Source organism: Saccharomyces paradoxus, chromosome XIII (assembly GCF_002079055.1).
Source record: "Saccharomyces paradoxus chromosome XIII, complete sequence".
Lineage (NCBI taxonomy): Eukaryota > Fungi > Ascomycota > Saccharomycetes > Saccharomycetales > Saccharomycetaceae > Saccharomyces > Saccharomyces paradoxus.
This window is the reverse complement of record NC_047499.1, coordinates 666,939-685,130: the sequence shown is the minus strand read 5'-3', so window position 1 is coordinate 685,130 and position 18,192 is coordinate 666,939. Positions and strand designations below refer to the sequence as shown.

The 18,192-nt window shown below is 38.7% G+C and overlaps 7 protein-coding genes across 7 annotated transcripts; 3 read left to right on the top strand and 4 right to left on the bottom strand.

Moving 5' to 3' along the window:
- Positions 1-105: 105 nt before the first annotated feature.
- Positions 106-2,454, top strand: EFR3 (Efr3p; the record flags this gene model as incomplete). Its single annotated transcript, XM_033912624.1, has 1 exon — positions 106-2,454. The coding sequence occupies one exon, from the start codon at positions 106-108 to the stop codon at positions 2,452-2,454; it is 2,349 nt and encodes a 782-aa protein (XP_033768515.1).
- Positions 2,455-2,634: 180 nt separating this feature from the next.
- DML1 (Dml1p) lies at positions 2,635-4,062 on the bottom strand (the record flags this gene model as incomplete). The annotated part of the gene is made up of 1 exon (XM_033912623.1): positions 2,635-4,062. One exon carries the CDS (start codon positions 4,060-4,062, stop codon positions 2,635-2,637), a length of 1,428 nt encoding a protein of 475 aa, XP_033768514.1.
- A 218-nt stretch (positions 4,063-4,280) lies between these two features.
- MGL2 (putative carboxylic ester hydrolase) lies at positions 4,281-5,630 on the bottom strand (the record flags this gene model as incomplete). Its single annotated transcript, XM_033912622.1, has 1 exon — positions 4,281-5,630. One exon carries the CDS (start codon positions 5,628-5,630, stop codon positions 4,281-4,283), a length of 1,350 nt encoding a protein of 449 aa, XP_033768513.1.
- Positions 5,631-5,859: 229 nt separating this feature from the next.
- On the top strand, positions 5,860-7,239 carry SPAR_M03250 (uncharacterized protein; the record flags this gene model as incomplete). Its single annotated transcript, XM_033912621.1, has 1 exon — positions 5,860-7,239. One exon carries the CDS (start codon positions 5,860-5,862, stop codon positions 7,237-7,239), a length of 1,380 nt encoding a protein of 459 aa, XP_033768512.1.
- A 106-nt stretch (positions 7,240-7,345) lies between these two features.
- On the bottom strand, positions 7,346-8,677 carry ERG12 (mevalonate kinase; the record flags this gene model as incomplete). The annotated part of the gene is made up of 1 exon (XM_033912620.1): positions 7,346-8,677. One exon carries the CDS (start codon positions 8,675-8,677, stop codon positions 7,346-7,348), a length of 1,332 nt encoding a protein of 443 aa, XP_033768511.1.
- A 427-nt stretch (positions 8,678-9,104) lies between these two features.
- Positions 9,105-15,959, top strand: HFA1 (acetyl-CoA carboxylase HFA1; the record flags this gene model as incomplete). The annotated part of the gene is made up of 1 exon (XM_033912619.1): positions 9,105-15,959. One exon carries the CDS (start codon positions 9,105-9,107, stop codon positions 15,957-15,959), a length of 6,855 nt encoding a protein of 2,284 aa, XP_033768510.1.
- Positions 15,960-16,307: 348 nt separating this feature from the next.
- On the bottom strand, positions 16,308-17,249 carry SPAR_M03220 (uncharacterized protein; the record flags this gene model as incomplete). The annotated part of the gene is made up of 1 exon (XM_033912618.1): positions 16,308-17,249. One exon carries the CDS (start codon positions 17,247-17,249, stop codon positions 16,308-16,310), a length of 942 nt encoding a protein of 313 aa, XP_033768509.1.
- Between the last annotated feature and the right edge of the window lie 943 nt (positions 17,250-18,192).

The window sequence follows — 18,192 nt, the reverse complement described above, 5'->3', positions numbered from 1 at the left end:
TTTTGGAGTAGTATTAATTCAGGGGTATATTGTACATTGAACCCAGATCGTTCGCTCTATTATACACCTTTCGTTGAATCTCAATTGTTCTGAAAGTGGTTTGCGATGCAATTGTCTATGCGGATGATGTTCACACCAAAACATCAAAAACTGGTCAATCAATGTTATCCTACAGGAAGGACCACTGATAAGAAGCCCAAGTCTTCGGAAACTTCATATTTGCTATATTATGTTAATTCAAGACGTAGCAAATTGGAAAAAGTCAGCACTTACCTAATTAAGCGCTCCACTTCTGACTTGAACCATCGTCGCATAGGGAACATAGCTGTTACATTAGATTTGATGAACAAAATTGTTTTGCATTGCAAGGAGAATTTGAATGTGTTTGTTAAAGACTTTTTGTATATTATGAACAAAGTTCTTTCCAATAACAATTTCAACAATGACGTATCCGTGGTGGAATTGGTAGAACTAGCTTTTAGCAGCATATGTCTGAACTTGGACGACGTCTTGTGTAATGGTGATATGGAATTCGTCCAGTTATACCAGAATTTTGTTGATCTTTTTTTCAAAATAGTTACTGAAAGAATTCATAATGATGATATGCTGCTGAAATGCTGTATCGATATATCAAACACAAATAGTGTTTCAAGTAACCCACAATTACACCACTTTGTTTCAAAATCTGTTGCGTATACTATTTCAAAGTTCCAAGAGAGAAATCCGAAATTCAAAACCTTGTCATTGGAAGCAGCTGTGGAGAGTAATTTAGGAAAAAGGCTAAGTCGAACACAAACTCGCACGATTGGGTTGGATAAGGCCGCTGAAGGCAATCACGACCTTTCCGTAAGAGCCTTGCAATCCTATTTCAACACAACCGAAACAGATAAATTAAATCTGTCCATTCGCACTTTGTTGCACTGCCTGCAAAATACGCCTAATAAGGAACTGCTAGAGTTTATATGCAACGGTATACCTGTTCAGCTACGATATATTGTTATTCTTCTTTTGGTTAGACAGCTAAGCGACAAGGATAAAAATGTGAATCCGATTGTTTCTTTGAAATTGATGTCATCATTACTTGTCTCAGATGTCAGTATAGTGGGCCTGAGTGTCCTTGATATAATGAGGAAACTTTTAAATTTCCAGTTGAAAAACACGAGTGATAAAGAAGTTGTGGCACAGGCTTGTATTACCATGACAGACCTCAATCATAAAACTTATTACGCTGAACAGACTTCAGACATGTTATACGAACTGCTACTTAAATTGAAAAGTGACACTATCAAGAATGTTGAAAAGAATGCAGTTGTGGAAGATATTGATTTCCTCGTTGAACACATTACACAGCCAAGTATTAGTTTAGAACTATTCATCGACTTGGCCCATTACATGAAAAACCATATTATATGTTTATTTACTATTGTGGAAACTGAGGTTCCAAGCAACATCGTCTTTTCAAAACTGTACTCATTATTACGTGAACTGGATTCACATGGTGTACAAAAAGGAATGATGGAAGGGATTTTTGATAAGTATGGGAAAATGGCACTATTATCCGGTTTACATTATTTTCTAGAGAACGTTTCTGAGCCTGAATATGCCTATTATTTGTACCATTTACAGGCAGCTAACTTTTTAAAACTAAATGACTATAAGTCACAAACTGAGTACAAAATGCAAACTAAAACGTTGTTTACCAAGGAAGATTTGCTGTCCTACTATTCTGATACTGGTTCAAACAAATACAGCAAGAAGGGGGCACAGATATTGTTGTCTCGTGATAATCAGATATCGACCTCTGATTTACTGTCGGACCCTCAAGCTCGTGCTACACCCCTGGGGTACAGGACTGCCCACAATGCCGTCCTTTCAAACGGAAAAACAGTTTCTAATAATAATGATTTTGCGGTCAAACAAAATAAATTCGATAACAGCATAGACGATAATATAGACGAAGCTAATGATACCGTTATTTCCGATGCTAATGCAAAAGGCAGTATCTATAGATTTGTTGCTGAAGACGCAAGGTCGTGGAAAACAATGAGGGCCACTGCGCCAAAAGTTAGCGATCTGAAAAAAACAATGAATGAAAGGAATATTCCGAATAATATGAAGAGGGATGGCTCTTTTCGGGGTTCTCAATCAGTGAAATCTCGTGTCACTAATATCACATTTTTGCTGAATGAATTAAAAACTTTTTCAGAGGACGCAAACAAAATCAAAGATCCTGATGAGGAAAATATTGTTGGCTTGGATAAAATTGATGTTGCTAGGTCAAATTCTCTGCGACTCGCACCAATATCTAGTCTTTCTGATCGTAGCAGCATTGGAAATAGAAAGTCCTTCTTGCAAAAGACATCGGGCGGTGAAAACCAAGACGATGGCTTTAAGGACGCAAACGAAGATTTACATTCTTTAAGTTCAAGAGGTAAGATTTTTTCCTCAACTTGAGGAATTTAGTTCTTGACGGACGGTTATGGAAGCTTTCAAGAGGAAAAGTAATATAGCATGACTTTTTAATTAATGTAATTTACGTAGATATAGATCTAATGAAGAAGTTGAAAATTTAAAGAGGAGGGAACTAGTTGCGTTTGCTTCGGCTTAAGAAAATATAAAGTTATAAACAGCTTATCACATATCATCATCACCCGAATCTTCGTCTTCATACCATCCAGATTCGTACGCTGAGGCGTAATCGGAAAGTTGATTTTTCAATTCTTCTCTGTCATTATCATTTTTAAAGTACCTTACTACAAATTCATTCCAATGCTTGAATATATCTCGACTTTTTTCTGAAGATTTTAATTCCAAAGCAAATTCATAATCACGGGAAAATTCTGCTGGTATCGTATCAGATGGGAAATATCTGTGTGTACGCATTTCAATAATTTTACTCTGAGGATCAGGCTCGGAATGGTTTTGACACATTTGGCTTCTCCTATCAATAAAACTTCTCGAAAATACATGAGCACCGTTGTGCTTATGGCTATTCTTGAAGGGGGCTATTTGAGAACAGAATGAGTAATCGGTATTACCGATAACCATGCCAGTGATCATATTCCTTGATGAATACCCCAAAGTGACGGCAGTGGTTAAATAATCCATTGTCTTCCTTTGCTCAAGATTGCTTTGGGAAACTGTTGCGTTTATAGAATCCAAAATCCTACAGTTCTCGCCTGCAGTTTCCCAATTTGTCAGCCCAGGAGAGGCGTACAATGGAAAATAAAGGTCAGATTCTAGCATCATATTTATTGTACTTCGCAATTTGTTCGAAATGATTGGAAGCCACTTCTTGGAAAGTCCTTTCATAGGAGAGTCATTTGTGAATGGATCATCCTCATTAAACCCCCATGAAAAGACTGTCTTTTTTGGCAATTCATTTCTTAATTCCAGTAGTAGAGCGCTAGAAAAACCACCCCATCCGCTCTCTACATCACTTACGAGATTTAGCCCCTGTAAGGTGTCACACTTTTCCAATTCTGTATGCAAATTTCCATCAAAAAACTCTTGCAAGTAATTTTCGGTAAATTCGTCATAACCAATAGAATATCTGTCAAACTTTCGTTCACCTAAGTTTTGAAAGTCAGGTTGATTCGGGTTTTCAACGTCATGGTACCAATCCCTCAGAATATTGAAACTTGAGGGACCATAGATAAGTTTAGAATAATCAGACCAGTACTTCGTATTCTCCCTACTCAAAGTAGGGAGCGGTGTTCCCGCATCTAAAGCACTTTGATATTCGGATTTGGGTATTTTTGGATGAGTCTTTATGATTGTTTGGTCCTTGAATCTGTCCTCATTGCCGAAATGATAGTCTTGAGTTTCTGAATATTGGTATGTTCCTAATGAACCATTACCTGTACGAGCGTCCCAAAGTAAGGCACGTGGTGTAAATGAAACTGTTCTTGAAACTTTATCTACAGTTGGATTCAAAAAAATTTTGGAGTCGTTAACTTGTTGCTCTTTAGAGAGTTGCAAATAGCCTTCTTGTATATTGAAGAATTGGGTGTTCAAATGGTTGGCTCTCTGTGAAACTGATATTGTAACTACTTCATGCATTTTGGGTATTCTTGTCTGCCAATTGTATATGTGACTTCATCAGTTAATACTCTCTTCTCATTGCTTTTAGTTCACCTCATCGATCATGTTTTGTCTCATTTGAAATTTTTCATTTTAAGTTTGGCGAAGCTTTTCATGTTTTCATTCGAAAATAAGGCTATCGCACATCAAAAAAAAGATTATCAAGTTATATATCTAAAAGTCAACATATTTACAAACTACTTCGCGCGAAAGGTTGTAGCTATTGGTTCACAATTGGGATTTGGGAGTGATACATTATCTAAGTCAGGTTTTAATCCTTTTACTGTAATCTCGTCGTAAAATACCTTCAGAAATCTGCATAGGGGCTCTGCGTACCATCTCTTGCCGGATCTGTCTTTGAACCATCCAACATGACCCCCTGTTGAAGTTTCTAGTAGCAAAGTGAATGGGTTAGATTTTATTTGGTCAATAGGGAGATCGCCTCCGACAATTGGGTCATCCTGAGCATGCAAAGCTATAAAAGGAGTTCTGATCCCGGGTATTCTTTTATATGATGAAGCATTCTTATAATATTCCTCTGCATTCTTATACCCAAACATTGGCCCTGTCAACAAGTTATCGAATTGCCTCACTGTGCGGATCTTTTTCAAATTCTTCTCGATAACAGTTTTGAAATCAGGATTTTCTTCCAGAGTAGAAAGATGGTTTCGAACCATGCGTAGCAAGTTGTGGCCCAGTGCAGGTGAGTAAAATCGTGACCCCATTGGTGTACTGTTAATAAAATATGCAGAGTTGTACAAATCAAATGGGTTACTAACGGAAATAGCGCATTCGATTTTGGTACGATCAGACTCTTCTCCCAGGTAATTCGTCATTATAGATGCACCTAACGAAAACCCCATCATATAGAACTTCCTATTCGGAAATCTTTTTCTCAAGTCATTAACACAGTATCTTATATCGTTGGTCCAACCGCCGTTGTATAATAGGGGTGTTGTGATCGCAGAATAACAACATCCTCTAGCGTTAAACACGCATGCTTCGAAGTCATAATTCGCAGTGATTTCATGGACAATTGCCCTTACGTAGCTTTCCCTGGAGCCCCCTGTTAATCCATGAAGAATAATAAGCATAGGTTTTGCATCGTCTGAGTTCAATTTAGGATCATCAGGGGAATAGTACGAATATCTTCGTTTCAAGTTTCCATTAAATACCGGTTGAGTTACCGGCACGTATTCTTTCTCAACTTTTCTTCTTTTGATACTTCTATCATTTACAGCAAAATCTACAGTCCCTTCGCCCCCATGTGGGTATTTGATTATCATTCTTTTATATTGAACTTTATCTATATTGTCGAAGTGTCTGAATGAACCGTATGCAGTTTGTAAATGGCCATTGACCAGCAAACCATATAAAGTATCAGTAGCACCATCAGCTAATTCAGAAACCTTATTATCTATTAGCTCAGGGATGGTGATCTTTTTTTTTTCATCCTCTCGTTTACCAGGGGACTTGAATGCAATAGGATCCTCAGGGATCTCCTGATGAACAATCAAAAAGTTAGGCAACAATTCTTTTAGACGCATGCTCGCCTCTGGAAAATTCAAAAGTGTTTATATAATATAATTGTACAATAATAACGTAATTGGCTTTTATCGAACTTCAAATATTGAGACCCTTTTAAGATCCACATTGCTTTTCGGGGTTAGGTAAGAAGAACCCGTAAGAAAACGTAAACGATACTTTTACAACTAACAAATTTTTTAGAATGCGAAGAGGGTGAAAAAACCTGCCATACAAGGTTGTGAAGTGGCAATGGTCGGCTCACTGGCATCCAATATAATTTTAGCCCTTGTGGTAGTTCTGATGACACTGCTAAGGCAAAATAAGTTGTTCCAGGAGTGGTTTTTATCACATCTTGAAAAGCTATTCTCAAAAAAATCGAAATTGACCCAGAAAGTTAACGTTTTATCACCCTCCCTGAAATTAGTTGGTTATAAGACATCAGTAACTGCCCATCAATCGAATTTGTGTAAAATTAATCATGGAATTCCCACGCTTCCTGATTTAACGCAGAACTTAATCCGTTTACATGAGTATCGAGCAAGAGGAGAAGGCTATAATAGCCTTTTGTTTCGGAGAGCAAGACAATTAGACGGAACTGCAGGAGACCAGTTGCAAGAATTGGGTTACTTCACCAAGTTAATGAAAAATAATGAGAGTATCCGAGAAAACGCAGGAGTAATTGACAAGATAATCGAGTTTACTTTGATGAAATTGATGCATTCCAACGAACACAACAAAGAAATCATGGAAGAGATAGAAAAAATATGCGCAGAACATGGCTATAAAATCGAGGATGGCCATCTTACTCAATTGAATTCGGACTCCGTATTTCCAATAGTATTGTCCCGAGGCAGTCAAAATGCTGTCCATGAAGCATTAGCACATTTATGTCGTGATTTTAGCTCTTACTATAGCAAGGAAAGAGATCCTTTACAGAAATTTATCATTAATAGGATCCGGCATCATGTGGTTAGACCCGGGGCCATGAAGGAGAAAATTCTTATCGTGACCCCTGGGGCTGGTGTGGGTGGCCTTCCTCATGCTCTTGCTAGCACTTTTCCCAACATTCAGGTAGATTCTGTTGAATTATCAGCCTTAATGTACGTATGTAATCTGTTTGCCCTCGAATATAAGCATGATGTTAAAATACGTCCTTTTGTACAACAATATTCAGGCCAAACGGTGCTTAATAACCAGTTGAGAAGTTTATGGGCAGATTTGAGCAAATTTAACAGCTGCGATAATTTGGATCCACTATGGGGGGACTTTACACGATATTCTCCCGATGCCAAAGATTATGATAAAATTATCATCTGTAGCGCATATTTTATAGATACCGCAGAAAATGTTTTCGAGTATTTGGCCAGTATTGAAGCGTTAAAAGAATACTGTAAGGAACTGCATTGGATCAACGTAGGTCCATTAAAATACGGTACCAAACCTTTGGTCCAATTTACAGGAGATGAATTGGGCCGACTGCGTAAAATTCGTGGGTGGAAGGACCTTGTGGAGACATATGAAGTTGATAGTTCAAAAGGACTGAATGGTTATTTAACTGATTATGAGTCTATGTACCAAGGATACTATGGCCTGCTTAAATTCCATTCTGTTTTTGAGAGGTCAAATTAATACTACCAGCTTTTTTTTTTGTTCTATTCCTATCTTTATTACATAAAACTTTATACGCTGTCAAGATTAAAAAATAACTAATAAATAATGCTCACCGCAAATCGAATTATGAAGTCCATGGTAATTTTGTGCTTCCTGGCAATAATAAATCGTCAATTTGTTGCTTCGTGGTAGCTTTATTCTCGAATAGTTGGAATACAAGGGCCTTGGTTTTAGGATCTTTATTTAAATCTTTTGCGCATAGCAGACAGCAGCCAGTACCACCCAAGTCTGTTTCAAATGTCTCGTAACTAAAATCGTCTTGTAGTTTTTTTTTGAAACTATCGATTTGCTCTTGATTGATATCCCTGCGTAACAAGGTTAAAGAGCAACCACCTCCACCAGCACCGGTAAGTTTTGTGGAGCCAATTCTTAAATCATCGGTCAGATTTTTAATGAGCTCTAATCCAGGATGAGAAACGCCGATAGAGACAAGCAGCCCATGATTTATTCTTATCAATTCTAGTAATTGTTCATACAATTCATTATTGGTTTCTACAGCTTCGTCATCTGTACCTGTGCATTTACTTAATTTGGTCATGATCTCCAACCCTTGTAAAGCACATTCACCCATAGCATCTAAAATCGATTTCATGACTTCAGGAAATTTCTCGGTGACCAACACACGAACGTTTGCCACTAGATCTTTAGTGGACCTTGGGATTCTAGTATAAGTCAAGATCATTGGAATGGCCGGGAAATCGTCTAGGAATTTGAAATTGTTTGTGTTAATGGTTCCCTTGTGGGAGTCTTTTTCAAATAACAAAGCATTACCATAAGTGGCCACAGCGTTATCTATTCCTGAAGGAGTACCGTGAATACACTTTTCACCTATGAAGGCCCATTGATTCACTATATGCTTATCGCTTTCCGACAACTTTTGCAATTCATTAGATCCTACTAATCCTCCCAGATAGGCCATAGCCAAGGCTAGTGACACTGAAATGGAGGCGCTTGAGCCCAACCCAGCGCCAATGGGTAAAGTAGATTTTAAAGAGAACTTAATATTCTTGGCATGTGGACATAAACAAACAAACATGTACAGGAAACAGAACGCTGCATGGTAATGAAAAGATTCGGACAGTTGAGCTAACAGCGGCTCTAAAAGACTAACGAGTTCTTGAGATAAGCCATCGGTGGCTTGTTGAGCCTTAGCCAATTTTTGGGAGTTTACTTGATCCTTGGTGATGGTATCGAAATCGTTTATGGACCATTTGTGATTAAAGCTAATATCTGGGAAGTCCAATTCAATAGTGTCTGGTTTGGAAGATTCACTTATTAGCAAGTAGGTTCTCAATGCAGACACACTGGCAGCCACGGCAGGCTTGCTGTACACAGCAGAATGTTCGCCAAAAATAATAACCTTTCCCGGCGCAGAGGTAAGGAACGGTAATGACATATCAACAGTTTTCTATACGCAGATGTACAAATCTGGATATTCGGATTGAGAAGCGTAGTAACAAACCAGGAAGCTATATCACTGCTCACTAACCTTTATAGGCATATCGTTGTATCGTTCTTCGATATCTGTCGAAGATTTCAGTGCGACAGCACAAACGAAGGCCGAAAATTGTCAGCACAATTACAACCGATAAAATACACGTTGGCGCAGGACTAGCGCAAAACACCTCTTTGAACATAAACGTCCACGCATTTTAAAACAGAGATAGAATAAAAAGCTATTGCTAATTTTGCACGAGAGAAATAGCAGAAATCTCTCTTTTTATTGCTCATGACAGTAATAACGGCATTATCCAGCAGCGCTTCCATTAGGGTAACTAACCTGGGTGGGCGGCAGATGACAAGAAAAGATGAATAATGAATGAATGATAAAGAAGAAGAAGTCATCTAGAGCAGAAAGGGAAGACAATTACACTCTGGTCAAAGCTAACAGGACCTGCCAGACACCTTCCCATTTGAACATCACCGCATTCACAATTACTTGCATTCGAATAGCACAGTACAAGCTCGCGTTATATTTGGATTCTTATCCAATCCACAATATAACGGGTAGCCTCATGGTATGTTTGAAAGGACAGTGCCCTGAATACAGAAAACGCATTTTTGCCCATTCATATAGGCATTCATCCCGAATACGTTTAAATTTGCCATCTAGAAGGAGGTATTCCAATTATGTGGATCGAGAAAATATTCATAGACATACCCAATTACCGCCTCAGTTCATAGGGCTAAACACTGTGGAAAGTGCTCAACCTTCAATATTACGAGATTTTGTTGCGTTACATGGTGGGCATACAGTTATTTCAAAGATTTTAATAGCAAACAATGGGATTGCTGCGGTAAAAGAAATGAGATCTATAAGGAAATGGGCCTACGAGACGTTCAATGATGAAAAGGCCATTCAATTCGTGGTAATGGCCACACCAGATGATCTACACGCAAATTCAGAGTATGTTAGAATGGCGGACCAATATGTACAGGTTCCAGGAGGCACGAACAATAATAATTACGCCAACATTGATTTAATATTGGACGTAGCACAGCAAACAGATGTGGATGCGGTCTGGGCCGGGTGGGGTCATGCCTCCGAAAATCCATGTCTTCCTGAGCTACTAGCTAGTTCACAAAGGAAAATACTGTTCATTGGTCCTCCTGGACGGGCCATGAGATCTTTGGGTGATAAGATTTCTTCTACTATTGTAGCACAAAGCACTAAAATCCCGTGCATTCCTTGGTCTGGTTCACACATAGACACTATTCATATCGATAACCAAACGAAGTTTGTATCTGTTCCGGATGACGTATATATAAAGGGATGTTGTTCCTCACCTGAAGACGCTCTAGAGAAGGCTAAATTAATAGGATTTCCTGTAATGATTAAGGCATCTGAAGGTGGTGGAGGAAAAGGTATTAGGCGAGTGGACAATGAGGACGATTTTATCGCATTATATCACCAAGCAGTGAGCGAAACTCCAGGATCGCCAATGTTTGTTATGAAAGTTGTCACAGATGCCCGTCACTTAGAGGTACAGTTATTAGCTGACCAATATGGCACTAACATTACATTGTTCGGGAGAGACTGTTCTATACAAAGGCGGCACCAAAAAGTAATAGAAGAGGCACCAGTGACCATAACAAAGCCTGAAACATTTCATAGGATGGAACGCGCAGCAATTCGTCTAGGTGAATTGGTAGGTTATGTTTCTGCGGGCACCGTTGAGTATTTATATTCACCAAAAGATGATAAATTTTACTTTTTAGAATTGAATCCAAGATTACAAGTAGAGCATCCAACCACAGAAATGATATCTGGTGTAAACCTTCCTGCTGCTCAACTGCAAATCGCTATGGGCATTCCAATGCATAGAATAAGTGATATCAGAAAACTTTATGGTTTAGATCCAACGGGAACCTCGTGGGCTGATTTTAAAAGCTTAAAGAGACCCTCACCAAGGGGTCATTGCATTTCATGCAGGATCACTTCAGAAGACCCTAAAGAAGGCTTCAAACCATCGACTGGGAAAATCCATGAGCTTAATTTTCGTTCATCTTCCAGCGTTTGGGGTTATTTCTCGGTGGGAAATAATAGTGCCATTCATGCATTTTCAGATTCCCAATTCGGCCATATTTTTGCAATAGGAAACGATAGACAAGATGCAAAGCAAAACATGGTTTTAGCTTTAAAAGATTTTTCCATCCGAGGAGAATTTAAAACACCTGTAGAATACCTGGTAGAGTTATTAGAGACCAGGGACTTCGGGAGTAATAATATATCCACTGGTTGGCTGGATAGTTTGATTTTGAAAAATTTATCTTCCGATTCCAAACTAGATCCTACGCTCGCTGTTATTTGTGGTGCAGCAATGAAAGCGTACGTTTACACAGAAGGAGCAAGGAACAAGTATTTGGAATTATTGCGGAGAGGCCAAGTTCCACCTAAAGATTTACTGAGAACAAAATTTCCCGTTGACTTCATTTTCGATAATAATAGATATATGTTCAACGTTGCGCAATCCTCCGCAGAGCAATTTATCCTCTCTATTAATAAATCTAAATGTGAGGCTAATGTCCAAAAGTTGTCCAGTGATTGTCTATTGATCTCTGTTGATGGTAAATGTCACACAGTTTATTGGAAGGACGTTATCGGAGGTACAAGGCTTTCTATAGACTCCAATACTATATTCTTGGAGGCTGAACTCAATCCCACTCAAATGATCTCTCCAACCCCAGGAAAATTGATGAAATATTTGGTTGGAAGTGGTGATTACATTTCTGCCGGACAACAGTATGCAGAAATAGAAATAATGAAAATGCAGATGCCACTGGTAGCAAAAACTGATGGTATAATTGAGTTGTTAAGACAGCCTGGCTCCATAATTGAGGCTGGTGATGTTATAGCAAAACTGACTTTGGATGCACCATCTAAAGCTAACGAATCGTCTTTATACCGCGGAGAATTACCTGCTTTAGGTCCACCAATAATAGAAGGTAGCCAACCGATTCATAAGCTCAAAGTCTTAATAAGTAGGTTGGAAAATGTCCTCAATGGATATAATGAAAACTTTGGAATAGAAACAACTTTAAAGGAATTGATAAAAATTTTGAGAGATGGTAGACTTCCTTATTCAGAATGGAAATCCCAAATTTCGGCGGTGCGCAATAGATTACCAAGGCAGTTGAACGGAGAGCTCGAAAACCTAATCAAGAAATCAGTTTTCTTTCCTGCAAAGGAACTGCACAACTTAATGACGCGCTACGTGGAAGAAAATTCGGATGACCATGTAATGTATGTTGCCTTACAGCCACTTCTTGAAATTAGTGAAAGGTACAATAGCGGTTTGGCTAACCACGAATGTGAAGTTTTTTTAAAGTTAATCAAAAAGTATCATGCTGTTGAGAAGATTTTTGAAAATCATGACGTGGATGAAGAAAGAAATTTACTAGATTTGCGAAGGAAAGATTTAAAAAACCTAAATGACATTTTGTGCATAAATTTATCGCATGCTAATGTAGTGGGAAAGAATAAGTTAATAATCGCAATTTTGCACATATACGAGCCATTGTACCAGGATTCCTCTGAGATGTCTTTAAAATTTAAGGATGTTGTACATGATTTGGCAACCTTAGAATCCAAGTGGACAAAAGAGGTTTCTGTAAAGGCAAGATCATTGTTACTCAAGAGGATTTTCCCTCCTACGAAAAAAAGAAAAGAGCATATTGAAGCTCTTCTGCGAACGTACACAGATGATACTGGTGCCGAAAACACCTACGACAGAAACATATATTTGTGCGTGAAGAATTTTGATAATTTAATACATTCAAATCTAGTGCAACTACAGGATTTGTTCTTTTTTTTTGGCCATCAAAATACGCTCTTTTCCAGTATGGCATCAGAAATTTATGTAAAGTATGCCTATGGCCACTATCAATTGAAAAGTATGAGGATTCACAAGAAGGCGCCTAATATACTAATGTCATGGCAATTCAGTTTATCAAGATATACTTTGCTCAACCCCAATAGTGACAAAAACGAGTTTAACAAATCTTCTAAACATTCTTCAACATCAGGTGAGACCTTATCAAATAACTTTGTCTTTCTTGTCAACATGAGTGAGTTTGGATCCCTGGAAAAGACATTAGACGAGGTATACGAGAAAGTTCATATCTCCGACGAAAATTTTGCTAATGGAGAGAGCTCTCTTATTGTAAATGTTTTATCTCCTATTCGTTATAGAGATGAAGATGATTTAATTAAAAGTCTGAAAATCAAACTGCATGAAAATGAGAAGCGTTTGACCAACCTCAAACTTAATCGTATCACATTCGCATTTACGGAAGGGAATATGCCCTTTGTCAAATTCTACTCGTTTGATGGGACAACGTATGATGAAATTTCTCAAATAAGAAACTTGGATCCATCTTACGAAGCGCCATTAGAGTTAGGGAAAATGTCGAACTATAAAATCAGGTCACTGCCTACATACGATAGTAATGTACGCATATTCGAGGGTATCAGCAAATTCACGCCGCTAGATAAAAGGTTCTTTATCAGAAAAGTCATAAACTCCTTCACGGATAACGATCAGAAAACAGCCAGGGGAAACCTGAAAACAGAAATTAATGCTCAGGTGACTTATATGTTGGAACATTTGGAAGCATTTGATACCTCAAATTCGGACTTGAATCATATTTTTTTAAATTTCAATGCAGTCCTTAACATGCCGGTCCATGGTCTCGAAGAAATTGTAAGAACAGTTTTAAAAACTCACGAGATTAGATTGTTTCAAGAAAGAATCACAGATATAGAAATTCGTATTTCTATTGAGCACCCGGAAACAAGGAAGCCGACCCCGCTTAGATTGCTTATTTCCAATAGATCAGGATATGTGATAAGTATTGAAACGTATTATGAAACGGTAGGGAAGGATGGGAGCCTGATATTGGAGCCGTATAGTAGGCAGGGCCATTATGGTCAGAAACGTATCTCTCTGCCGTACACGGTCAAGGATTGGTTGCAACCTAAAAGATATAAAGCTCAATTTATGGGTACAACATACGTGTACGACTTTCCAGATTTGTTCCGTCAAGCTGCAGTCCAGCAGTGGAGAAGGTATTTTCCAAAACATAAGCTAAATGACGGGTTTTTTAGTTGGGTTGAATTGATAGAACAAAACGGCCATTTAATCAAGGTAAACAGGGAGCCCGGTCATAATAATATAGGGATGGTTGCTTTTGAGATCATGGTTCAGACACCTGAATATCCGGAAGGGCGTAACATGATTGTGATTTCTAATGATATTACCTACAATATTGGATCTTTTGGACCGAAAGAAGATCTGTTTTTTGACAAGGTTACAAATTATGCGAGAGAGAAGGGGATTCCGAGAATTTATTTAGCAGCTAATTCAGGAGCTAAGCTCGGTATAGCCGAAGAGTTGATTCCGCTATTCCGTGTAGCATGGAATGACCCATCTGATCCGACAAAGGGTTTCCAGTACTTATATTTAGCTCCAAAAGACATGCAGCTCTTAAAAGATTATGGGAAAGGAAATTCGGTTGTTGTTGAACAGAAGATGGTATACGGTGAAGAGAGATATATTATTAAGGCAATAGTCGGATTCGAAGAGGGCTTAGGTGTTGAATGTTTGCAGGGCTCGGGTTTAATTGCTGGTGCCACTTCGAAAGCATATAGAGACATTTTTACTATTACTGCGGTCACTTGTAGATCTGTTGGTATAGGCTCTTATCTGGTTAGACTAGGACAACGTACTATTCAGGTGGAGGATAAGCCTATCATATTAACGGGTGCATCAGCGATTAATAAAGTTTTGGGTACAGATATCTATACATCCAACCTACAAATAGGCGGCACCCAAATCATGTACAAGAACGGAATAGCACATTTAACAGCCAGTGATGATATGAAAGCCATCGAAAAAGTAATGACATGGTTATCATATGTCCCTGCGAAGAGAGACATGAGTCCTCCACTACTCGAAACTATGGACAGGTGGGATAGGGATGTGGAATTCAAGCCCGCCAAGCAAGTACCATATGAGGCAAGGTGGTTGATAGAGGGTAAATTGGACTCGAATAGCGGCTTTCAATCCGGCCTATTTGATAAGGGTTCGTTTTTTGAGACACTATCTGGATGGGCCAAAGGTGTAATAGTTGGAAGAGCACGTCTTGGAGGTATCCCTGTGGGTGTTATTGCGGTGGAAACTAAAACTATCGAAGAAATAATCCCCGCTGATCCAGCTAACCTGAATTCTTCAGAGTTTTCAGTTAAAGAAGCAGGACAGGTTTGGTATCCAAATTCCGCGTTCAAAACAGCACAAACTATAAATGATTTTAACTACGGTGAGCAATTACCGCTGATTATCTTAGCCAACTGGAGGGGATTTTCTGGCGGTCAAAGGGATATGTACAATGAAGTGCTAAAGTATGGGTCCTTTATTGTTGACGCTCTGGTTGACTACAAGCAACCCATACTAATATACATTCCGCCTTTTGGTGAGTTAAGGGGTGGATCATGGGTTGTTATAGATCCAACCATTAATCCTGAACAAATGGAAATGTATGCTGATGTTGAATCTAGAGGAGGTGTGTTAGAACCTGATGGAGTAGTTAGCATAAAGTATCGTAAGGAGAAAATGATAGAGACGATGATTCGATTAGATTCCACATACAGACATTTGAGAAGAACGTTGACAGAAAAAAAGTTATCTTTGGAAAAACAAAATGATCTTACGAAGAGATTAAAAATAAGAGAGAGGCAGTTGATGCCAATTTATAACCAAATCAGCATACAGTTTGCAGATTTGCATGATAGATCTACTAGGATGCTGGTTAAAGGGGTCATCCGAAAGGAATTAGAATGGAAAAAGTCACGCAGGTTTTTATATTGGAGGCTGAGGAGAAGGTTGAATGAGGGCCAGGTGGTCAAAAGACTACAAAAAAAAATATGTGATAATAAAGCAAGAATAAAGTACAACGACTTGTTGAGAATGGTTCAGTCATGGTATAATGATCTGAATGTAAATGATGACAGAGCGGTAGCGGAGTTCATAGAAATAAATTCGAAAAAAATTGACAAGAACATTGAAGAGTTTGAAACATCGCTGTTTATCGATGAGCTTAAGAGGAAATTTGAAGATAGAAGGGGAAACATTGTCCTTGAAGAGTTAACTAGGTTGGTGGACAGTAAGCGAAAGAGATGACCTTTTGTATGGTAATAAGAGAATTAAATAGCCGCTCAGATACTACAGGGGTTGCCGAGAGACCTTCTATTACTTCCTTATGTGTATGTATATAAATGAAGAATAACGTGAGCTTGAAAAAAATGCAACAATATCATTTTGATAAAAAACATAACCTATACAAAAAATATATATATTTGCGCGTGCTTATGACGCATGTCTCGTCTGTGTACATGAGCGTACGTGTGCAAATATGAGAGAGCAACAACCGTTAAATGGCAAGGAAGAAAAAGGAGGTAGGGGGTATTCGTTAAATCGTAATAATCACTTCCCAATGAAATGATTACTTAGCTTTAGTGTTCTAATCAACTATCTTGTTGTTTTTTTATATAAAGCCTTGTCAAATTTTACAGCAATAGAGTTTCTTCTATGGTGATGCCTTGCACAAGGACTAGAAATATCTAAGGGCTGGTCATTAGGGAACTGAGGGCTGACATTATTCGTTTCGTATGCTGTTATGTTGTTCGGATCTGAGATGGAAATAGATGAACATGCTGATGATGAGGAAGATGACGAGCAGTTAGAAGAAGAGCAAGAAGGGCGGAAGACGGAGCGAGTCCTCGGTGATATTGGCTGAGAGTTGGACGACGAGAGTTGCAGTTTTAGTATGTAATTTTGTGTACTGTCGCCGTCAGGGAGTTTTCTTGGTTCTGCCGCTCTCGACTCAGCTGCTGATAAGGCGGTAGAAGGAGCAGACTGGTGATAGTTCGGTAAATACTTGACTCTCTGATCTGAATCCGCAGCGTATGAAGCGATCCTTTGAATGTCTTTCGTGGACTGAACAAAGTTTTTCGCCGTTGTCACTTGTTGCTGCTGGCGATGATGCAAGGAGGGAATATGAGACTCGCTGAACCTTCTTGCTATGAACTGATGGTTATCGCTGCTAGGCGACAGATTATGTACACATTGATAAAGGTCGTAAATGTTCATAGAATTGGACAGCCTCTGCTGTTTTTTAGACACGAAGTCCCCAAACAGGTCTGTATTACAGGCCCCTCCAGTATGCAACTTCTCTCTTGGCGAGCACGATTCCGAAAATTCAGAGTCGTTATCATTGATATTGAGCACCGTTTTAATGAACTCATGTTTCCTATTGGGGGTGGGAGATCTATTACTCTCTAGAAAATAGTCGTCATGATGGCTACCCCCTCTGGCGCCGCTTCTCATCTCCTCTTCCTCTTCCTCCTGAATAGGCTTGTAATGAATGGTTAGATGGGCGGATATAGGTCTGTTACTACTGCTACTCAGCATGATTATAGTTTGTTGTGGTCTTTACGTTAAGGCGAAAGGTCAGACAATATGCATATATATATATAGTCTTCGAATGCACGGCAAAAATGGTATGAAGAGCTGTGCTACAGTATATAGTTCTTTGTTATTGCAATTAACGTCAACCTTAACCAACGAAGAGGAAAGAAGGAAACCAAGAGATAAAATAAAACCAGAAAAAAAAAAGAAAGTCTGCAAAAACCCAAGAAGAGCATTGCAAGTACTATTATCTATACAGATCAAATATCATACCAATATATAGTAACTGCCACACGAAAACTGTGGGTGTAAAGACTATTCGTAGCCATTCCCTACTACTCTGTTGCATCGTATCATCGCACCGTTTCAGCCAGTCCCGCATACCCCCCTTTGCGACGCTAACGTTACCGCTAGCGTTTACCATCTCCACGCTAAAAGGAAAACAAAGATTGAGATAAAGTTGGGTAAAAAATCCGGGGTAAAGAGGCAAGGGGGTAAAGAAAAAACCGGAGTCACTAAATACGATATAAATCAGGGTAACCTACTAATTTTTAGCTTCCACTTTTTTCAATTTCATTTTTTTGTTCCGATAGCATCCACCCGTGCATCCGGCATCTGGCAACACAAGAGCCGATTAGTGGAAGCCAGAGTTACGTGATTGCGGTTTTTTTTTTTCTACGTATAACGTTATGACAGTAGTCAATGTCAGAAAACAAAAACAGATATTGAATCGATCAATTTGATCAGAATGTATGTAAACTTTTGTTTGCCATGTTTAATCGGCCTTTTTTCTATTCGGTCTTTTATCGACTATTCATTTATTACATCGCATTGAAGTCTCTCGCTTCATGTTGTTGTTGTTTTTTTTCCTGCCTTTTTTTATCCGCTCTCATTCTTATTTTTCCTACTTGCATTTTATAAAACAATAATATTTTTTTCTTCTTTT